Raw genomic sequence first — 23,978 nt, 5'->3', positions numbered from 1 at the left:
AGGTCTTATTTCTGTTGACGTTGTTGTTGTAACAAACTCGGGGACCCAGAGAACATTCTAGCATTTGTTTTCTGCCCCCAGAGGAGGTCTGGAGATCTCAAATAAAACCAAAACACAGGGTAAAGCCAGAGGAAGGAAGCACTTTCTTCCCATTCCCGAGTTGCAGAAATGAGTCTATTTCGTTCAAATCTAAGAGGGAGATTCATTCATTAACCCTGACTCTCAGCTCCAATCCAACTACTGAGTTTTGAGTGCCTGGCTGCCATCAGGCTGTGTGCCAAAAGCATTATGTTCATTACCTATTGGGGTGAGAGGGAACGGGACATGTGGACAGCCCAGGAAAGTGAGTCCTTTGCACCAGTTCAACCTAGGCTTTTAAAAATATTTGTTCAACATTTATTTAGCAGGTGCAGGAGAAACGAAATTTCTTTCTTTTTTTTAATTAAAAAAAATACATATCTTTTATTGATTTCAGAGAGAGGAAGGGAGAGGGAGTGAGAGAGAAACATCAATAAAAACATATAAAAAAAAAAAGAGAAAAAGAAATATCCAGTGCACACCATGAACATCTTTTCATCTTCCCTGTTACTCTTCCTTCTCCCCAGAAGAGACTGTTGTCCATTTGCATAGATTTTTACCTGAGCATCTTTTTGTGCATAATCCATCACAGTTGTTTTGCAAGTTGCTTTTCACTTAATGTATCTGGGGAAGCGGTTCTCAACTGGGGAGCAATTTTGCTTCCCCAGAGGACATTGGGCAATGTCTGGAGACATTTTTGGTTGTTAAGTTGGGGAAGATACTTTGCATCTAGTGGGTGGAAGCCAAGGATGCTGCTAAACACCCTGCCGTGCATAGCACAGCCCCCCACAGCAGAGAAGGATCTGGCCCCAAATGTCAACAGTGCCAGGGTAGGGGTTAGCACAGCAGTTAGGACCATGGATCCTAGAGCTAGACTGCTTGAGTTCAAATCCCATCTGTGACACTCTCTGTGCCTCAGTTTACCTATCTGTAACAAAGCAAATGGCAGCAGCTACATTGGCATTGCTTCGAGGGATAAATAAGTTAACAAATAAAAAAGTGCCTGAAAGAGTGCTGAGTACACAGTGAGCACTAACCTGAAAATTTGTAATTTTCATGAAAGTAGCTCTAGTCCTGGAGTTGACAAACCTTTCCTGTAATGGGCCAGATAGTAACTATTTTAGACTTTGTGGCCATATAGTCTCAACTTTGCTATTATGGCACCAACCCAGCCATAGACAACATATAAACAAACGGGTGTAGTGTGCCAATAAAACTTCATTTATGGACACTAAATGAAGTTTAATGGAACTAAAAGATGGAATCCATAGAATTTTCACATCACAAGATATTTTTTAAAAGTTTTTTTCAACTACTAAAATTAGAAAAGCCATTCTCAGTTTTTGGTCTACACAAAAACAGCCCATGGGCCACAGTTTGCTGACCACTGCTCAAGGCTATCTGATTTTTTTATAGCTACATAATCTTCCATAGTATAGATATTCCTAAATTCATTTAACCACTTTTCTATAGATGGACATTTGAGATCATGTCAATGTTTTCCTATTATATAGAGAGCTGTAGTAAATGCCATCCTCTAGGCTGGTCACATTTTTAAATAATGGGTATATTCCTGAAAAATCTTGGGTAACATAAAACATGCCGAATTTGAGAGGAATTTCCCCATAGAATTGATAAAGGATAGTAGGTGTTTCTGCCTACCAGGTATTGATACTGACATGAGTGTAAACACAGTCTACTATTCATGAGATGCTGAACATATTTTAAAATGATTTTGCATTTTCCCTATTTCAAATTTGCTCAGAAAATGTAACTGAATACTTTTATGCTCGTATTTCAAATTTACCTAAGTAAAATTCACATAAAATGTAGCCATGCTGTGTTTACGTTTGTGTACACATGTCCAAGTATTTAGGATAGGTTCCTGGAAGCAGAATTGTTGGGTTCAATGTCAATGTGACTTTTTAATCTTGAGAGACACTGCGAGATTGCTTTCCCAAGAGCTCGCCAATTTATATTCCCACAAGGAAGGTGAAATAGTGTCCAGGAAATGGATTTTCTTTTCATAAAAATATACACATTTATGTTCAAAATAAGAGCTCCATTACATGCACTTTGCTGAACCAGATAAATCTTGGGAGATGTTTTTTTAAAAACATAAACATTAAGATAATAAAATAAAGCTCCCAGCCCTAGCAGGTTCGGCTCAGTAGTTAGAGCATCGGCCCATGGACTGAAGAGTCCTGGGGTTTGATTCCTGGCTAATGGCACGTACCTCAGTTGCAAGCTCAATCCTCGGCCCCAGTCGGGGTGCATGTGGGAGGTAACCAATCGATGTGTCTCTCTCTGTCCCCCTTCCTCTCTCTCTGAAAAGCAACGGAAAAAATATCCTTGGGTGAGGATTAAAAAAAAATTTTTTTTTCATAAATAAATAAAGCTCCCATTCCTGGTATAAGCATTGCTCTATGCAGAAGTCAGTTTCAAAGTTGCACTGAATTGCAATGACCAAAGGCAGGTCACAGCGCAGAGTTGGTGCCATTATCTGGAGTTTCCCCTTGCAACCGGCGTGTGCAACTCCACAGCTGTACTCATAAGTGTTTTTGTTTCTATTAAAGCAGGATGGGGTCCTACTTACATTTCAAAAATTCTTATTGTATGTTTCATGTTATTTCAATACCAGACTCTTGGTTAACATATGCATGATCTTCATTTCCTGGCTTGCAGGTCTAGTGGCTCTGCATCTTGAGTTTCACTTGGACTTAAATATTTCAGGGCCAGCTTTGATGAAGAGTGATGGTTGGATACCACTCAGGAACTTTGGTGCAAGGAGACTACTTTTCTCAGGACCAAATAGTTCTGGAGTCTTTGGGTACCTGCTCGTTCAGCCTTCCCTGTGCTCTGACTTTCTAGGGCACAGAGAGCTTTGAGCTGAGCTTTCTCTTCTAGTTACTTTTTCTGATGTTCTTCCTTCGTTAAGCTTCCATCTGGTATTATATCCCTTCAGCCTGAATAACTGCTTTTGAGCATCTCTTATAGTGCCGATTTGATAGAGACAAATTGTCTCAGCTTTGCTTGCCCAAAAATGATAATAATAAGAACTATAAGAGCTGCCCCAGCCATAAATAGGGGGACACGTTTGTGGAGCTCCCTACAAGTGATGTGTGCCCACTGCAGGCTTTTCTAACCAAGGGCACTATCATCAATAGACTTGGGAATGACAGAACAGCAGCCTTCAAGAATAGAAGAATAGCCTTCAGAATTGAGGGGATGGGGATGGGGCACCAATCATGAGTTATAAATGTAGAAATCTGAGTTTAACTAGCACCGTATTTCCAATTCACTCCAGTGACATCTTACTGGTTGGAAATCTGAGCAGGTGCCCATCTATCCATCCCTTGTCCTGTCTCTGGATATAGGTGCCATTTCTGCCACCACCGCCCATTTTACAAATGAGGAAACTGAGGCTCAAAGAAGGGGATGAGCTTGCCCAAGAATACAACTAGTTAGAGGCAGAACTGGGATTTTCAAACTTAGGTGTGTTTACCCCCCAAGGATATTACTGACGGATATTGCTGAAAGTGATCAGTAAATGGAGAAATAACATTAATCATCCAAGGGATCTGATAAAAGAATTGAGATTCTCTTTCATTATTGTGTTTGCTGCCCTGATTGCTCAGGGAAGCTATGAGGCCATGAGGTTCAGAAGTGTGGAGCTTTGGGCTGATTCTCTAGTGGCCATATTCCTCCCCTCCTCAAACTCTCAGCTCCTCAGCACAGCATACAAGACCCTCCATGCCCCTTTACCGTGATGACTCTCTTTTCCGTAAAATGCCAGGCATGTCTTACCTCACCACCACCACCACTATTCCCTCTATCTTTCCCTTTCCATCTTGGATATCCTTCTTGTTGCAAGGATGCCTCCCCAGGGGAGCCTTCCCAGATCACCTCTTCCGGAAGTATTTGTTCCTGCCCCGTCCAACACACTACCTCTGCCTCTACTGACGACAGAGTCTGTTCCTCTTAGTGTGGCTATATGTCATTGGCAAGCTCATCTCCTTCTCTAAATAAGTTTTGTTTTTTTTTTAATTGATTTTTAGAGAGAGAGGAAGGGGGGGAGAGAGAGAGAGAGAAACATCAATATGAAATGAAACATCGGTTGGCTGCTGCCTCCTGCACGCCCCCTACCCGGGATCAAGCCCACAATCTGGGCATGTGCCCTGACCGGGAATCGAACTGGCAACCTTTTGGTGCACAGGACAACGCCCAAACAACTGAGCCACACTGGCCAGGGCGTAAGTTGAGTTCCTGAGGATGCAGTTTGGCTCCTGTACCTTCTACAGCCCCTCCAGGGCCTGGTGCGATGCCCTTGTTTCTCCACCTATGACCCCGATAGAGCTTGATGGGGTGCTCCAGCCATCTCCCTTCAAGGTTCTCCTCCATGCCTGAAGGTGGCTTGCCGCACACCTGCAGCTCTGCGCCCGGGCGGTGTTTCTTCTGGCTCCTCCCCCCGTCTCGCCATCACACTCGGCCTCTGTGAACGCTCTCGGGAGCGGCCAGCCACTGCCGGGGCTGGTGGGCAGACAGTGCCCCAGCTCCTGGCTCCTTGGTGGGGACAGCTCTAAAGCACGTCCTTACACCGTCTCCTACAGCACCCCCAGCAGGACCGAGTGCCAAAGACTGCCCACATTGGCCAGCCCCCAGGAGACGCCACGAGATGTTTCCTGAACTGCACTGAACTGTGAATCTCTAGGGTTAGGAAGCCAAGTGCCACTTGTTAAAAGGTCAGAGGTGAGGTGGTTTCTCCCAGCCTCCGGGACATCTGAGCACACTGGAGCTGAGTGAGGGTTGGCATCGTAATTCGGGAAAGTCGCTCACCAAGGAGATGGAGCCCTTGCTGAAGCCAACAACTGTCCATCCTGGCTTCTGGAGCGAGGCCCCGCAGACAGGTGTTTCTTCTCCGGCACTGGCCAAGCGCCGCTTCCCTCGCGCCTTCCCCGTGGCTGAGCCCCACGCGCTGACCGCGCCGCCCTGGGACACGGCCAGCAGCGTGGCCCGCGAGGCCAACACGGCCGTGCACGCCCAGGGCTCGGCGGCGTCTCCCCGGATACGGAAAAGCAGCTCTGCAGTTTCCAGATTCCAGGCGCTGACCTAACAGAGGGATGAAAAGGAAGAAAAGCTCAGCAGGACGCCTCGGCTGCAAGTTTTCCAGAGTCCAATGCAAGGCCTATTCTTTTTTATAGTTCATGCATTTGATTTCCAACACTCTGCTGGTTTCAAATATAAGGGGGTCGGAGGGAGGTCTCCTGAATTGGATTCTGGAAGAACAAAAGGACATCTATGGGAAGTTTGATGAAATCCAAATAAAGCCTGGAAACAGGTTAATAGAAATGATTAATATTAATGTCTTGGTTTTGACAAATGTAGTTATGTAAGATGTTTACATTAGACAAGGCTGGATCAAGGGCACGTGGGAACTCTTTATAATATCTTAAAACTTTTGCATAAATCTAAAATTGCTGCAAAACAAAAAATTTTTAAAATAGAAAAAAAGCCAGCCATACCATATGCATTGACATATATGCCCATTACAAATAATTATTGATTAAAGCGGTTTTCCTGTTTAACCTCCCCCCAAAAATGTATCTTTTTATCAGCAGTAACCATTTAAATAGTAAACATTTGCCCATTAATTTTACTTATGGGGTTTATGTTAAAGAAATAAGAAAAGATACACACAAAAATATATGCATAAGGAAAGTTATCTCAGTTATTTGAAAGCTTAAAGAACTGGATACAACCTATATGACCAACAGAAAGGGATTAGTTAAATAAACTATAGTGGAGCCATGCAATGGAATCTTATGAAATCACTAAACATGCTCTTTTTGAAGAATGTTTAAGGTTATGAGCCAATGAAATAGCTTTATAAAACTGCACATATGGTTTTATCCCGATTTTGTTTTATACACATATGCACTTGCACACACACAAACACCACATAAAGTAAAATCATGTAAATGTTTACAGTGCTTAATCATGTAAATGTAATCTTTGAGATTATCTATTATTATTCATTATTTCTTTATTGTTGTTTCCAAACCTTTGCCGATAACAAAGAGATTTCTATAATCAGTTTTGAAATCAACCGACACTTCTCTAATATTTAAGCCTGCACTGCCCAATAAAAATATAATGCAAGCCACATGTGACTAAATTTTTATCAGCCGCCTTTGTTACCTTTGAGCTAGATGCTGAATACACAACCTTCTTTGCTTCATCCACGTGAAGGCTACAGATCTGAGGTTCAGTGGGAACTTTCGAGTCTCCATCACAAATGGTGAATTTCTCCTGGCCAGAGACTAAGTTCCACAAGCGCAGAGTGCGGTCCTTGGAGGCAGAGATGGCCTGAGTCCCTTTGGCAAACACTTTTACACACCTTACCTCTCCTGCAGCAGACCAGGGTGGGGGAGAGTATATTAACTGGGCATACTTTAACCTTCCAACTACCAAAATGCCTGTTGTCTTGGAAATTCCCTGCTTTACCAAAGAAAAGATGGATGGATTTGAATATATCCGTATTAGAAATAATGGAATGTGGCAAAGTTAAAGTGGGAGTGTAACAACGTAACTGCCCAGGTGTTGAATCTGTAATAAACAGAAATTATTGAAATAAATAAAAGTTGAGCATCATCCAGGAAGTGTAATGAAAACAAGGTAAAATTATAGGAGATTATGTAATTTTGGAGAGATATTAAAACATGAAATTTCAAAGATATAAAGCGGGGAAATTAACCAACTGGATTACATAAAAATGTAAAACTTCAGGGGAGTAACTGGAAGGTATTTGACAGATTGGGAGAAAATACTTGCAGTATATAATATACATGGAGTCAACAAGCAAAGTTCTTACAAATAAGCGAGAAAAATGCAAATAACTTACTCTCAAATTAGACAAGGAATATAAACAGGAAATTGATATAAAAAGTACAGTAGACAATAAGCATTAGGAAATGATGCCCAACCTCATAGTCACCACAAAAATGCAAGGTGAAATACCAATACCATCATATTGGCAAACATTTTATAGATTAATTGCTGGAGTGCTGGCAAAGATATAAGAAATCAGTTCTTCTCCTATTTGCTGAGTTGTTGGGAGTTTAAGTTGATATAAATTTGTAAGAGGGTAATTTGGTACCATTTTTTAAAAGCTAAAATGTGCAATCTTGGTTTTGATAATACACTATAATTATGTAAGATGTTGCCATTCAGGTGAAAAAAGGGTACACAGGAACTCTCTGTACTATTTTAGTTGGCAACTTTTTGTGAATCTATAAGTACTTCAAAATAAATAGCTAAGAAAAAGAGGAATAAAGGAAAGTGTTCATACAATCTGACTCAGAAATCCCACTTGTAGAAATGTGTCTTATAGAAATAATAGCTTAAGTGTGTGAAGATGTAGGAGGACTTTAATTGCATCATTGTTTGTATAAGAATAGTATGCAGGCATTAAAAGTAATAAGATGAATGTATATATACAATGACTGGACCATGATAATAATTATTTCTATAACAGCCAGTACTTATGGAGTGCCTTGTATATGCTAAACATAGTTGTAGGTGGTTTATATGCATTAAAATCCTTTAATCCTCATAACAACTCTGTGAGATATGACTATTATCCCATTATACAGATGTGGAAACTGAGGCTCAGCAGAATAACTTATCTAAAGCCACATGGTTAATAAGTAATGGAGCCCTGATTTGAACCCAGAGACCAAGCTCTCAATTACTACAAAATATTGTTACAATATATTGTGATAAAAGCAAGTTGCAGCAGAGTATATAAAATAGGATGATCTGATTTTTGACAAAAACTCAAAGTACATGAGCCTATAGAGAGTTATGTTGGCATAAACCTAGAGAAAATTTGCTGTTGGCATATAACAAACTGTGAACACTGATCACTCTGAGGGGAGACTTACAGGGGGAGAGACTAAAGGAAGAGAGTTTTATTTCTTTATAATTCAAATGCCAACAAGACAGTGGGTGATTTTTATTTGTTGCAATTTGGGTATTTTCAAGCAAAATTTTTATAAATAGTAATGCTTTACAATATATCCCCATAGAGAACACTATATTACTGTTAACATGAATTAGAGATATATTCAGAAGAGCTGCCCAGCTCAGCGAATTGCCAATTCACAGAAGGTGAGCTAAATAAGCAGCTATTGTTTGAAGCTACTATATTTTGGGGTGTTTTGTTATGCAGTGATAGCTAACTGGTGCAGGATCAAAGCTGAGGTTTTGATACAGAGAAGTGAATTGGTAGTGAAGGGGTTCTGAGGACCGACTGACTGATGTGGACACCAGGAAGAAGGTGATCCTAACCCACTTCCCGAGCCTCACCTGTGTGTCCAGTTAGGATGTGGATCGCCTGCTGCTCTTCCATATCCCACACAGCCACGATGCCATCCTGGGTGCCCACCACCAGCAGCTTCTCTTCCAGGCTCCATGCCATACTGGTGATGCCTGCAGCCCACAAAGACAACAGTGAGGACATCAGCTCCCATGTATAAGTGCTCAGCCATGAGATCCTCTAATGGGTCCCCACTTCGCAGATAGGGAAACTGAGGCATGGACAGATTCAGCCCCTGACCAGAGCCACACATCTAGGAAATAGCAGAGGCAGGACTTCCGAAGCCAGAGCTGTCAGAAACCAGATTCAGATCTCGGCTGTAATGTTTATGTTGCTCTTAGGGACTAAAACATAGCTTGGTCATAAGTGTCTCTCTAGTTCATCAGTTCTCATCCAGGGGCATGTCTGTTCCCCGGACTGTTATGTGAGAGAGAAATGAACTATTTTATTTTATTTTAGCCACTGCTATTTTGGCCTTTGTTATAGCATCTGAACCTGTATCCTAACAAATACACAGTGTTTTCCATTAAACCAGATTCAGTCTCAGAATCCTCCTCAATACAACATTCCAGTGGCTGTCCCTAAATTGATTATTCCATTAATTGTACTTAGTGGTGCTTAGATTTTCTATTTGGGAAGCACTATTCCCTACAAGGCAATGTGGCATAGAAATGTCCTCAGTTGCAATAACTGACATTTGAACCACAAGCTAATCGTATTCAGTGGCCTCCCGATTAATGCAAGAGGTTGTGGGTGAGCAAAAAAAGGGATAGATGAATGGAGGTGGATTGGTAGATAAGTGGATAGATAGATGGCTAGTTAGATGAGTGGGTGAGTGAATAGATAGGAATTAGAGTGAATAGATGGGTAGAGAGATGAACCAACTGATAGATGGGTGGGCAAGCTCATGGATGGCTGAGTGTATGGGTGGGTGGAGGGGTGAGTGGATGGAAGACAGCCAGGCAAGGAAAATAGTAAGCTAAGTGGTGAGGATAGAGGGGTGGAAGGAAGGATAACTAATGGAAGCATGTATGGTGATGGGTGGAAGGAAGGAAGGAAGGAAGGAAGGAAGGAAGGAAGGAAGGAAGGAAGGAAGGAAGGAAGGAAGGAGGAAGGAAGGAAGGAGGAAGGAAGGAAGGAAGGAAGGAAGGAAGGAAGGAAGGAAGGAAGGAAGGAAGGAAGGAAGGAAGGAGGGAGGGAGGGAGGGAGGGAGGGAGGGAGGGAGGGAGGGAGGGAGGAAGGAAGGAAGGAAGGAAGGAAGGAAGGAAGGAAGGACAAATTGATGATGAATGGAGAGAGTGAAATTCTCTTGTCCCACTGACATTCTGGGGTCCTCGGGAATCTATAAGTTCCATCAGCCTCTCAGGGGCAGTCAGGCACTAGTCCTTAGTTTCCGGACTTACTAGCATCGGCCTGTAAATTGTAGAAACTCTCTGTAAGATGGGCACTGAATTCTTAGAGACAAGACCCCTGAGGCAGTTGGCATCCCCTTACTCTGGGCTCATTAGCAGTCTTCACACTAGTAACCTACAGTTTCTGTGGGGAGAGAGCAAGTCAGCATGAGACAGCAGGGGCAGCCCTGGTGGCACCCTCGGGCCTTCAGACTGGCAGAGGGGAGCCCCAGAGAGTAGCTTGAAACAACTGCCCTCCAGTGCCCCCAGGCCAGAGGGAACCTGGCAGGACTTTTGCTGTACTGGGGAGACCCACCTTTGTGACAGCCAGTGAGGGTCGCCCTGAGGGGTCCTCCTGGGGGCTGGAGGAATCCTACGAGAGGCACCAGCACAGGGTGTGGGCTCTCCCGGAACCAGCTCTGGGCCTGTTGGCACAGCTGTCCCACCAGTGCCGGATGCGAGGTGGCGAAGAAATGGAGTCTGGCCAGGATTTCTGTATACAGGATGCTCCTCTCTGCAACAAAGGGGACTCCAGTTAAGGGGAGGGGCACCGCTTTCCTAGGGCAAGGACCCCCCCCCTTCGCCCATCGTCTTCTCCTGCCTGTTATCCAGATACTTGTGCCCCCAATTCAAGCACACTGGGTGGTTCCAGCCTTTGGGCCTCTGCCTGGAATGTGTCCTCCCCCTCCCCTTTCTCACGAAACCATCTCATTCTCATCTTAGCTCAAAGGTCACTTCTGAACAAAAGCATCCTTCATTCCAACCCTCCAGCTCCCACAGTCCCCAGCTCAGGTCTTATCACAGTTGCAATCTGGCACTTCTTTGTGTGTTTATTTAATGGCCCAGCCACCTCCACTACCTCTGAGCTGGAGTTTCCTGAAAACAGGAATAATGTCTGTCTGTTCATTGCTGCGTCCTTACTGCCTAGAACCTTATAGACACCCAACAAGTCTTTGTTAGAGGAATGCTGATCATTTCCCCAGCACTTCACAGTTAGATCATGTATTGGTTTCCCACGGCTGCTGTAACAGATGACCACAAATTGGATGGCTTAAAACAACAGAACTTTATTCTCTCCCAGTTCTGGAGACAAGAAGTCCAAAATCAAGGTGCCAGCAGGGCAGTGCTCCCTCTGAAGGCCCTAGGGGAGGATCCTTCCTTGTCCCTTCCGTCTTCTGGGGGCTCCAGGCATCCTTGGCTTGTGGTTACATCACCCCAATCTCTGCCTCTGCCTTCACACAGCCTTCTCATCTCTGTTTCCTCCATGTTTTCTCCTTTTCTGTTTCAAATCTCTCTCTGCTTCCTTCTTATAAGGATGCTTGTGATTTCATTGAGGGCCCAACTAGATAATCTGGCGTGAGCTCTCCATCTCAAGATCCTTAATTTAATCACAGCTTTTGTTATACAAGGTGATTGTCACAGGTTCCAGGGATTAGGAAGTGAATGTATATATTTTGTGTGTGTGCATGTGTGACAATTTTTTCTGCCTACCACACAGAGGTATCATCAGTATTATCCCGAGTTAATAAAGGGGAAAATTGGGGCGCAGAGAGATTAAGCAATTTGCACAAGGTCACACAGCCAGTCAGAGGCAGGAATCTGACCTAAAGAGTTTGATTGCAACAGTGAGTAAAGACCAGGGACACTGAAGGGGGACAGTTTTTTTGTTCCTGTTGTTGGGGACCAGGACAATGGTGGCAATGCCCTGTGCTTTGGTTTGCTCCAGTGGGTAAAATTGGACAGGACTAGGACTGAAGGCAAGTGCCTTACTCATCATGAGTGCAAAGTTTAAGGTGGCTCCTATAAGCTCAACCATCAAGATAAATATTATTTTAATGACATATTTTAAAAATCAAAATGAATGTATCTAAAACCTATGATGAACAAAATATAGTCTTTTAAATAAAAACAGGGTAAGAAATGGCACCACACCAAACCTTCCTGGAGCCTGAGGCAATAGAAGTCAGGAATATCCTCCACCCATTTTTAGGAGCCATTGAAAGTTCTGGAAGGTGCAGAGAACATGTGGTTGCCCAGCTGCATCATCTGGTGGCAACATTTGTTTCTATACCTCCTTGTGCTGGGGGAGCCACAAGTTGCCAATCAAGGATGCTGCAAAGAACATGCTGTGTTGGGGCTTTTAATTCTTCCCTTGAATTAGGCCGTTGTGCCCAAGGCTGTTTTCCTGGGAAATCACTCCCTGTGGGATATATAACTCCTGGTGAGCATGAATATGTGAGAAATGCATAACTAATGGTGGACACCAGTGCCTTCCACTTGGGTGGGACCCTAGACACGCTTTGGTTCAATCCCACAATTCACAGGTGATGGAAGCTGAGGCTCACTACAGAAATGGCTCGTCCAAGGCTGTTCACATCTACAATAATGATGTAGTCATATGACAGTAACGGGCCCTTGATGGCACCATGGGGACAGGTTCTGCATGAACTGACTCACCTACCCTTCCAGGCAGTTCTAGGTGGGAGGACCAATCATCATCTCATTTTGCAGATGGGAAAACTGAGGACTGCAAGACAGGGGTGGGGTGGGGAGGGTAAGGGACTTGCAAGGTCACACTACCAGTAAGTGGCAGAGCCCTGATTTAAATCTACACAGTGGGCCTCAAAACCCAGGCTCTTGGTCAGTACTGGTCTATGTGTAGGGATACAGATTTGGCAGGGAGCAAATGGATGGCACCCCTACACTCATGGAGCTCAGTCCGGTGGGGCAGACACATGATGCAAAAGAAAACAGCAGAAACAATAAGAGCTAAGACAGATGGAAGCCGGGTGCAGTGATGAAAATTCAGGGGCTGGGGGACAGGGGGTTGTCCGGCTTCAGTGGTGACTGGACAGACTTCTTGGAGAAGCAGCATTTGGCTGAGCGCTGAGGGAGCCATGGGAGGGATATAGAAATTCAGCACCTTTATAAAACCCTCTGATCAAAACCTGGTGGTATTTGTGTGAGAAAAGCCATCCTGGTCACATCACATTCATTAGAAGGCTTTTTTAAAAACCAGAATATAACAAGTGTTGGTGAGGATGTGGAGGAACTGGCATCCCTGGGCACTGTTGGTGGGATTGCGAAATTGTGCAGCTGCTATGAAAAACAGTATGGAAGTTCCTCAAAAAGTTAAACATAGAATTACTATATGACTCAGAAATCCCACTTCTGGGTATATACCCAAAAGAATTGAAAGCAGCCTTGAAAAGATAGTTGTACACCCATGTTCACAGCAGCATTTTGCACAACACAAGTGCCCATCAATGGGTGACTGGATAAACAAAATGTGTGTATCCGCCCAGTGGACTATTATTCAACATTCAAAAGGAAGGAAATTCTGATACACACTATGGACATGGGTGAAATTTGAGGACGTTATGCTGAGTGAAATATGCCAGTCACGAAAGGGCAAATACTGTGTAGTCCCACTTATATGAGGTCCCTAGAGTAGTCAGATTCCTAAAGACAGAAAGTAGATGGTAGGTGCCAGGGCTGGGAGATGGGGATGGGGAGTTAGTGTTTAATGGGGACAGAGTTTCAGTTTGGGAGGATGGAAAGTTCTGGAGATGGATGGCTGCACAGCAATGTGATTGACTTAATGCCACTGAACTGTGCACTTAAAAATGATTATGATGGTAAATTTTATGTCATATGCATTTTACTACAATTTTAAAAAACAAAAACAAACAAATGCCATCCTGGACAGAGCATCAGCTAGGGCTCAGAGGTTCCTCAGTCTCTGGGGCAGCCCAGTGACTTGTCCTGAGAACTGAGAATGATTTTTACAGATCAATGTTTGTAATCAATGGGATGATGGAAACATGGCCTTTGAACCACAATTAAGCAAAATATTATTCCCCAGAACAAAATTCCCTCACCTTTCTCATTAGTAGACCTGAGTTACCAACAAGTCATGCTCAATTATTATAACTATATTTTTAATTTTATCAATACAAAAATCTGTGGGCATGTGTTTTCTCGTTATATTAAGTAATGACATTATTTCCTTGATTTTACTTGAAATATCACCTATGTGGTCCCTTCTAGGAACAGGTGCTGGGTGGGGTAAGCGGATAGGCCCTGCTTTGGTAGTTTTCACTCCAAAATATTCTCGGATTCAATTTATAGTTCTAGAGGCTGGACTGGGAGAAACACCAAAGGTGTAGACGGGAAAGGTGTGGGGTTAATAAAAGTCCAGCTGATGGCTCAGTGAGGAGAATGGGCTCCTAGTGGTCTGTACAGAGCGGCCCCCCTGCCAGGCCAGCCCCACTCACCCATGCCCCGGAGCTCCAGGGCCGGGCGGCACAGCTGGAGGGCTTCTCGGACCAGGCCCACCTCGGGACAGTCCACGTGAGGGGCACACAGGTCAAAATCATCCAACAGGCTCTCGATGCCTCCGGAAACACCTCGGCAGGAAATCCAGTTCATGCTGCCTGCGGGGAGAAGGGGGGCTGTGGGGAGCACATTCTTCCCTCCAGCCCTTACCTCTTCAATTCTCCCAGGGGTTCTCACTCTTGGCACTGCTGACACTGGGGCTGGGTGATCCTCTGTGGTGGGCGTCCTGTGCACTGCAGGGTGTTGCGTAGGATCCCTGGTCTCCACCCACCAGATGCCAGTAGCATTCCCCCAAAGTTATGATCATCAAAAACATCAACATTGCCAAGTGTCCCCTGGGGGGCAGAATCACTCCTGGTTGAGAATCACAAGGATGAATGAGTGATGATAGATAGATAGATGATAGATAGTTGATAGATAGATGATAGATAGATAGATAGATAGATAGATAGATAGATAGATAGATAGATAGATAGATAGATGATAGATAGATAGATGATAGATGATAGATAGATAGATAGATAGATAGATAGATAGATAGATAGATAGATAGATAGATAGATAGATAGATAAATAGATGGGGAGACAGAAAGAAGGATGAATAGATAGATGATGGATGGACAGATATAAAGATGATAGACATAGATGATAGAAAGAGAGAAATGATAGACAAACATAGATGGTAGTTAGAGATAGAGATGATAGATAATAAATAAACAAAAAGAAAGATGGATGGATGGATATAAAGATGATAGAAAGGTAGAGATGAGAGAGATAGAAATGATAGAAAGACAGCTCTGATAGGTAGATATGGTAGAGAGGTAGATATAACAGATAGACAGAGCTGGTAGATAAACAGAGAGAGACAGTGGATGGTATATTGATAGACAGACAGGGTCTCTCTCAATCTAAGGCTGACTTTCTTACCCTCTGCACTATCAACTAGCACTAGATGCCAGCAGCACCCGCTCCCTGAGTCTTGACAACCAAAATATCTCCAGACATTGCCAAGTGTCCCCTGGAGAGGAGGTGCAGAACCACACCACATGAGACCCAGTGCCCTAAGAGAAGCCAAGCACATTGACTTTTGCCCTTCACTCTTCCCTGGCTCTGGAAAGGGGGAGCACCGCAGAGGGTCGAGACGTGCCCAGGGCTTACCCAGCACCTCCTGCTTCAGCTCCTCGATGCGGCCCGAGTGGAGCAGGTGATAGGGCAACTCCTTCAGCTTCCGCAGGTTTGCAACAGTATCTGAGAACCACAGGGGTTGGGGGGCCACCTGCAGAGGAGGAGGGGATGGCAGCCAGGCTGCTACCAAATGAGTTCATTCATTCACTCCACAAACATAGGCCAGGCTGGGCACCATGTGATGCTGGAGGGAATGGGGACACAATTCCAGGCAGAGATGTCCTACAGCTACCACAAGCTGGGCTGGGGTAGAGGGAGGGATGTGGGGTTCAGGGAATCTAAGGACATTGGAGCAGAGCCTCAGAGGATAAGTAGGAGTCTGTCTGGTGAAATGCATCAGAAAACAATAGGATTCCTGGGCAAGGGAATGGCATATGCAAAGGTCCAGAGGTGAGAGAGCAGAATGAGAGTTTGGGGAGGGCTGAATTATAGAGCATAGTGGGCAGTCATGGTGGGAAATGAGACTAGGGAGTTTGTAGACAGAAGATCATGAATATCAGGCTGGGGAGGTTGGACAGGACACAGAGGTTCACTGGGGAGCCATGGGAGGTGTTAGAGGAGAAGCATGGTCAGTTGCATTGTCAGAAGCATTCCTGAGGAGGGTGGACTGAAGCAGGAGGTCCTGAGGCTGGGAAGCCAGGAAGGAGTACAGGCCATGTCCCAGAGGGAAAGGATGAGACTGAGCCTGCAGGGGTTCTGGGCACAAGGGAGAAGATCTGTGTCATCAGAGAGGAGAAAGGGTAGCACCAAGAAACAATTAGGCCCGGCCCTGCCTCTGGCCTCCCCTGTCCATCCCGGGAGACAAAGAAAAAAGTAAAAATCTATGACAACAAAGGACTTACAAGTGTATTTGCTAGTTGTAATCAACATGCTAATTAAGGAAGATATTGAAGTCATGGGAAGCTGACGGAAGAGCCCATGGGAACTCAATTTGCAACTCCTCTGTAAATCTAAAATGATTTCAAAACTAAAGTTCTTAAAAACTTCTAAGTTCTGCCTCAGAGGGAAGGGAACATGAAGTAAAGAACAAGTAATCAAGAAGAGAGAAAACCCTAAAAGGCTTCCTGAAGGAAGCGGCATTAAAGATGGGTCTTCCCGTGTTTGAGAGGGGGCAGCACACTAGCTGAGGAGGCCAAGTCTTAGAGCTCCTGGGCATAAAAGAAGAAAGACTGGAAGGAAAAGTGTGAATAGTGGCTTGGTTTTGCCCGCACAGTGGGGTGGAGGTGGAAGGTGGGGAACAGGGGTGTAGTCACCTCACCTTGCGGTCTAAGTTCAGGGGCTTCCCCACCAGTGGCAGGGTGATGAGTTTCTTGGTGCCCTGGCTCCAGGCCCCCAAGAAGAAGTCAGCCAAGATTCCGTGCCTCTTGGCTTTCTCAGGCTCCAACAAGTAGCGCTCTCGGACCACCTCAGCCAGCTCTCTGCGGAGAGGGGACATGGGCTAGTGGGCCTGGGGGACCTGGCAAGCTCAGAGTTGGCCACCAGCCTTCCAGGATGCAGTTCCCAAATGCAGGTCCATCCTAAACCACCATCCATATGCTCACTAAGTCTTTTGACCACTTGTCCTATTTGCTACCTAACATTTATCTCTAAATCAGCCCATCTTTTTCCCCCTCAAATAAACTTACTTTAAAAAGGATCCTTTGGGCCCAGCTAGGCGTGGCTCAGCAGTTCAGCATTGACCTAGGATCCAGGAGATCGCAGTTCTGATTCCTGGTTAGGGCACATGCTCAAGTTGCAGGTTCGATCCCCAGTGGGGGCAGCCAATCAATGACTCTCTCTCATCATTGATGTTTCTATCTCCCTCTCCCTTCCTCTCTTTGAAACCGATAAAGATATATTTTTTTAAAAAAAGGAACCTTTGGGCTCCTCCTATTAAACATAAAATAAGTTTCTATATACCCAGCAATTCCATTCCTGGAATTATGTACAGTGTATATATCTATTCCAAGTACATACTAAAAAAATGGAAAAACTTGTATACTCAAGTTCATAGCAGCACAATTCACACTTGCAAAAGGTGGAAACAGCCCAAATAGCCATCAGGGGATGAACAGGTAAATAGTGATACATCCATACAATCATAAAGAGGAATGAAGCTTCGACACACACTATAACATAGGTGAATCTTGAAAACATGATGCTGAGTGAGAGAAGCCAGACACAAAAGGCCACACGTTATATAATTCCATTGATACGAAATGTCCAGAACTGGTAAATACACAGAGACAGAAAGCAGATTAGTGGTTGCCAGGGGTTGGGGGGAAATGGGGAGTGACTGCTCATGGGGATGGGGTCTCCTTTGGGGCGATGAAAGTGTTCTGGAACTTCTTAGAGGGGATGATTGCACTGAGAATGTACTAAGTGCTACTGAATTGTACACTTTAAAATGGTGAATTTTATATGTGAATTTCTCCTCATAAAAAAACAAGTTAGTTGTGTTCGAGTCAGTGCATGGAAACCCTTGAATGCTGTGCCAAGTGGATTTGACTCCCTGGGAATGGGAAGAGAAGAGGACCTGGGTTGAAGAGCCTGATCAGTGAGTTCTTGCTCTTGGGCACCCAGGCAGCACCACCTCCGCTCCACACCTACCTGTGGGCAATGGCCAGAAGCGTGAAGCCATCCACGGGTCGCCTGGCCAAGCAGTTTCCCAGATCACGACGAAGCCTCACCCACAGCAGGGGTGGGAAACGCAGCAGCTCCTTGGTGGGTGGCGTCCAGTCCTGGTACACAGCCTGCAGGACCTCATCATCCAAGGACAGGATGTCCTTCAGCTCAGCCTCCGACAGCCCGTGCCTGTATAAGGAAGGATGGGAAACACACCTGTATCTCCTGCACGTGGAGGGTAAACCAAAGGGTTGACCCTGAGGATAAGCATGTGGACATGTCCCAGGCCCAGTGGCACCAATGCCCGGCCTGAGCTGTGCCTGTCACGTAAGACCTTTCCTGACCTTTCCTTCTGCACCCACAGCTACAGAACCTTGAACCATCCCCTCCCCAGGGAGCAGAGGGAGGGAGAGAGGAGGTAACTTAGGAAAATAATGCAGAAACCAACTGTGCCCACCCCGTATTTCCTGGCCTGAGAAAAGGCTGAATGAGAGAAAGGGTGTGGCTTTAAATAGGATGATTGGCTGAGGTTTTGGTGCTGAACTGATCTGACTTTCCAACACCTGAGAGCATGAGGCTGGAAAGCTGTGGAGCTGCCTGCCGTGGAGAGCACTGCAGGGAGGGAGACCGTCAGAGTCCATCTCAGAGCAGGGGAGAGGAGGCTTGCTTCTCTTTGCACCTCACTGGGTAGAAGCTCCTTGTGTGGTCTTTTAAAATATTCTCTGAATTTGAACAAAGTCTTCATTTTGATCAAGACACTTGCCACATTCTTCACATATACAGAATACCTGCTCATTTGGAATTTTCTGGTGTATGGCAAGGTGGGTATCAACATCGGGGGGGGGGGGGGAGACAGCGGACAGGGTCTCTCTGGCTAAGGCCAGGGTCTCACACTCAGCACTACTGAGATTTGGGGCTGCATGATTCTCTGAGGAGGGCGTCCTGTGCACTGTAGGGTCTCCACCTATTCGATGTCAGTAGCACTCCCCCTCCCAAGTTACGACAACCAAAAATGTCTCCAGGAATCGCCAAGTGTTCCCTGGGGGGTGGGAGTGGGTGGGGGTAAAGAATCTCCCCAGGCGAGAACCACTGGCCTAGAACAACTCAGATCTACCCCGAGAGCCAGGCTGTCAACCATCACACCACACCGACTCCGTCATAAACATATTTTCATTGAACTGGAGGCACTGAAATCACCTACCCTGTAGTCACCGTCCTCAAACTGCCTTCCCCACCTGGAGGAGGGGTGGCCCACACTCTGTGAAGCCCCCCTTCTTTACTCATTGGATCAGACATGGGGCCAAAAAGGCCAATTGGTTTCTGTCTCCCCAGATTTTGCAATCAGGATTCAAGAAGGAGCCAGGACAATGGTGTCAGGTCCTTGAAATGGGAGCTCACGATGCCAACAGAAGCTTGAGGCAAGCTGAACTTCCGGGGAGGAGAAAGGAAGAGTCTAGAATAAAAGCTGATGTGCAGAGAGGATCCAGAGGGAGAGGGAATGAGAAAATGCCCTGATTCCTGGGCTTGTCGGTTTCCATGACAACACTGCTTCCTCCATAGAGACAGCATCCCAGGGGCCTGACGGTCCAACCTTTTTATTCTGGAACATTCCCCAGTCTATCGTTGTAGTGTCCAGGCCAGGCCCCCATTCTGGGGCACCAGTGGCAAAATCTGGGGTATACCCCCTGGAGTTGGCTACGGAGTGGCCCTGGATTTCAGAGCTCCTTCCATGGCCTTGGGATAAAAGCCTTATTTCTTATGCGTTAGAGTGAGTGGGATTCTGTTCCTGGTCAACCAACCAACCAACCAACCAACAAAAAGCCCCCTCACTGATCCCCACCCATCTTGCCTGATTTGTGGCAAAGGACAAAGCTGGGATAGAGGAAAATTGCCCCCAAAACTGAGAAGAGGCAAAATTGCATTGTCAAGCATTTCTGCTGATGGGCTCTAGCGTTCCTGGCAGCTTTTATCAAAGTAAAGCTCTATTTCCTGGTGTGTCTGCTAATTGGCTTCCATCTCACCCTCCTGGGGGCAGGAGCTTGGCTGCTGGGTGCATCTGATGAACACACTCCTCTCTCCTGCTCGTTGTTTCTGACTCACAGTCCACACCTGGCATTTCTGAGTAATTGCTCCTGCGTATCCTAACCCAGGTTCGGCAGAGTTTGCAGCCCCAAAACTTTCTCTGGGCTGAGCAACCTCATTTAAGCCTTCATTTCTTTCAACTCTAAACGCACTAGAATTGGATTTTCCTGTTAGAGTTTTGCTGACTCCCATGGTACAAGCCTGAAATTAAATGTAGACACAGGCTTGTGGTGGGTTCTTCAGAGTTTGCTTTAAGACTTTTTTCTGAGATCTCCCCACACACTGTTTATTAATTACAAAGGGGATCATTGCAAATTTAAAGTGGGGGAAAAATTGGTGCCCAAGAGGGGTGAACACCATTCAGGTTTAACCTGGATGTGATCACAAGGAAACATCAGACCAAACCAGCTGGATGGAATTACAATCTTCTCCCCCCACCCCAGCTGTGCTCCCCGGACCAGCAGCATCACAGGAGAGATGCCCTGGGCCCCAGGTCCCACTCAGACCTGCTGGACAAGAGTCATTATTCAAAAACAGGACCAAGATACATATACCCATTAAAAATTGAGGAATGTGGCCTGTACTCTTCAAAAGGACAAAGACAGACGGCAGAATGTTCCAGGTTATAGGAGACCAAAGAGATGACAACTCAATGCAATGTGTGATTCTGAATTGGCAGCTATAAAGGACATTTTTGAGATAATTGGCAAGTTTTAACTATAAACTGTGTATTAAATAATATTGTGTGTGATTCATTTCCTGAGTTTTATAATTGTCCTGAGGCAATGTGGGGCTCTGATTGTCCTTGTTCTTCAGAAATATGTGACATATTTAAGGGTAAAGAGGAATGAACACCTGTAACAAATTCTCAAATGGTTTGGGGAAAAATTATGTGTGTGTTTGTGTGTGCGTATATAAATAGATATCGAGACAGAGGTTATATAGATAACTAAAAAGAGAAAAAAGATAGACTGATAGGATTATAAATACAATAAAAGAAAAATAGCTAGCTGGCTAGAGAAAATAGATGATAGATCAATAAAAAATGATTGATAGATAAATAGATAGATAGATAGATAGATAGATAGATAGATAGATAGATAGATAGATGATAGATAGATAGATAGATAGATAGATGATAGATAGATAGATAGATAGATAGATAGATAGATAGATAGATAGATGATAGATAGATAAATGATAGATGATAGATGATAGATAGATAGATAGATAGATAGATAGATAGATAGATAGATAGATAGATAGATAGATAGATAGATAGATAGATAGGAAAATAGAAGGACAATATATATGACGGGAAAGATTGGTTGCCTCCTGTCCTGACCAGAGGCCGGGGATTAACCTGCAACCCAGGTATGTGCCCTTGACCGGAATCAAACCCGAGACCCTTTGGTGCGCAGGCAAACACTCTAACCACTGAGAAACACTGGCCAGGGCCAGAAATTTTTTAAATGAGTGATAAAATAGAGACTTACCGGGAAGACACAATATAGCCCAGCACTCGGGCCACCAGGAGCTGCCCGTGGGTCTGCTCCAGACGGGCACACAGCTGGTGCATCATGTCCTTGGCAGTGGAGGCCAGAGGGGCGGGCACAGTGAAGGACGCCCATTTCCGGGCCTCCTCAAAGGCCAGCCTCAGCTGCCCCGGGTGCCCGCACTCCGGGAGGCTGGCCCAGAGCAGATCCCTCTGCCCTGAGCTCAGTGTCCTCCTGGAGGCCGCCAGCAGGAGCCGGATCATCTCTTGCCCTTGGTTGCTGGAGAGGGGTTTCACCTCCCAGTAGGACTCTGGGTCTACGAGCGTCTGCTGCACAGTGTCTAGAACTCCCCGCTGCCCTGAGCAGGCTGAGAGGATGAGGTGGACCCTCGGGGGACACTTGGGAGGCAGCCAGGGGACCCTCCGAGCGCGGTGGATGGCATCCATATCATCCACAGAGTCTAGCAGGATCACAAGGGACTCGAAGTTTCGGCAGGAGACAGTGTGCAGGAGGATGTGGAAAAACTGGACCACCCTGGTGTGGGCCTCCAGGACCTGCGCAGGAGGCAGGGGCAGCCCGTAGGCCAGGCACACCTGGAAGCAGATGCTCTGGAGCAGGCTGTGGGTGTCACAGCTCATTTGCGATGTCCCCAAAAGCCGCAGGACGGTCACCGTCTTGCAGCCCAGCAGCCCCGGCATCTGCTCGGCTAGCTTGCACATCAGAGCTGTCTTTCCGATGCCTGGGGGTCCAAAAAGCACCAGGGGAGTGTGAGGGTGGTTGTCATTCTGCCGGAGTCGCTGTCCCACCTGGGCCAGGAGCTCTTGGCGCCCGCAGAAGGTCCTGGTGGCCTCAGCACTCAGCCCCAGGTGGTGGCGGATCTCCTGGTAGAGCCATGCCAACTCCTGCCTGCCTGCCTCCTGCTCCTGGAGGCGCTCAAGGACCTGGTGGTTAGCCCTGGCCACAAACTGCTCCCCTAGCTCTTTCAGGTATCGGGCGTGAGCCTTATTTTTGGGGCTCACAAGATCACGGCTCCACGGCAGGTGGTGGGCCTTGAGGACTCCGGGCTGCATTTCAGTGATGCGCCCCTTGAGGCTTCTGAGAAGGTTCTGGGCATCTGTGTCCAGGCAGCCGTCTGCGAGCCGGTCCACCATCTTTAGGGTGCAGTCTTCCAGGATGTGTTTGCTAAGGTCTTGGATCTCTCTCAAGAAGACAGTGGCGCCCTGGTCCCCATCCATCAAGCTCAGCAGGCCCCGTTCTATCTCCCACTCAATGACTGCAAAAGTAGAGAAGATGGGAAGAAAGTGTGGTCATCGCTGTGTCATCAGCTCCTGAGTGGGAACACTTGGGAGACACATTTGGGAGGTGGGGATATTGGTTCTGAAGCTCAACATGCATCTGAGTGACATGGCATAACCATAGACAACATGCAAATGATGCTCTCCAGTATGTTTCAATAAAACGTTATTTACAAAGACAAATGGTGGGCTAGATTTGGCCCTCAGGCCATCGTTTGCCAGGCCTTTGTCTCAGAGCATCTGGCAGCTGCCCCGAGAGCCCATATTTTCCAGAACCAAAGGCCCACACTGACTTCTTCCTGGAGGCCATAGTTTGGAAATAGCAATCAGACCCAAGAAGTTACTTTGAAGCTGCCCTGCACTCAACAGAGGCTCCTAGCTCTTTGCAGCTGAGTGAGCCAGGCCCTTAGAGACAGGACTTAGTCTCTGAACCAAAGACAAGAGCCGCTCAAAAGTCCTTCCTGGAGTAACCCCACACTTGCTTCAGCCCAGTGAACGGAGGTCAAAAGTGTGAAGGCAACTTGCAGTCCCCAAATGGGCTCCTTTTTGAACACATTTTGACATGAACCAACCCAAGACCATCTTCAAGCTGTGTGACCTTGTGCAAATCACTGCACCTCTCTGGATCTGTTTCCTTACTGTAACATGGATATACTAGTCCAGTCTTGAGGGCTGTTATGAGGATTTTCTATGAACTAATGCTTGTGAAAAGCTGAGCACATTGTGCTGAAGAACAAAGCCAATCAAAAGATTACAGACTGCTACTCCATCTTCTATAACATGTTGATATAAAATTGTAGAGATGGAGATGGACCAGTGGTTGCCAGGGTCTGGGTGCTGTGGGGAGGGGTAAGTGTGCCTCTAAAGGGGTAGTGGGAGGGATCCTTTGGGTAAGGGAAGAGTCCTGTGTGTTGACTGTGGTGGTTACTTGAAGCTACACAGGTGATAAAATTGCACAGAATGAAATACGCATGCATAGGCATGTGTGCACACGCACACGCACGTAAGTGTGTGCCTGTAAAAGTGGCGCTGCCTGGATTGGGACAATGTCCACTGCTTGGCTGTAATATTGTACTCTAGTTTTGCAAGCTGTTTCCTTTTGGTGGAAACTGGTTAAAGGATGCAGGATTGG

General features: G+C 45.9%; 1 protein-coding gene across 1 annotated transcript in view; it reads right to left on the bottom strand.

Moving 5' to 3' along the window:
• The window catches only part of NWD1 (NACHT and WD repeat domain containing 1), a gene marked incomplete at both ends in the record, with an annotated part of 47,460 nt that overhangs the window by 11,431 nt on the left and 12,051 nt on the right, over positions 1-23,978 (bottom strand). The window contains 9 exons of the mRNA XM_081133872.1: positions 4,915-5,187; positions 6,277-6,485; positions 8,446-8,568; positions 10,163-10,360; positions 14,124-14,282; positions 15,343-15,460; positions 16,628-16,787; positions 17,959-18,162; positions 21,552-22,824. Coding sequence (XP_080989998.1) covers positions 4,915-5,187; positions 6,277-6,485; positions 8,446-8,568; positions 10,163-10,360; positions 14,124-14,282; positions 15,343-15,460; positions 16,628-16,787; positions 17,959-18,162; positions 21,552-22,824 — 2,717 coding nt within the window. The remainder of the gene's footprint in view (positions 1-4,914; positions 5,188-6,276; positions 6,486-8,445; positions 8,569-10,162; positions 10,361-14,123; positions 14,283-15,342; positions 15,461-16,627; positions 16,788-17,958; positions 18,163-21,551; positions 22,825-23,978) is intronic.

The sequence above is a fragment of the Miniopterus schreibersii genome (assembly GCF_964146895.1).
Source record: "Miniopterus schreibersii genome assembly, chromosome: 4".
Taxonomy (NCBI): domain Eukaryota; kingdom Metazoa; phylum Chordata; class Mammalia; order Chiroptera; family Miniopteridae; genus Miniopterus; species Miniopterus schreibersii.
This window is presented reverse-complemented; position numbering and strand designations above follow the sequence as displayed.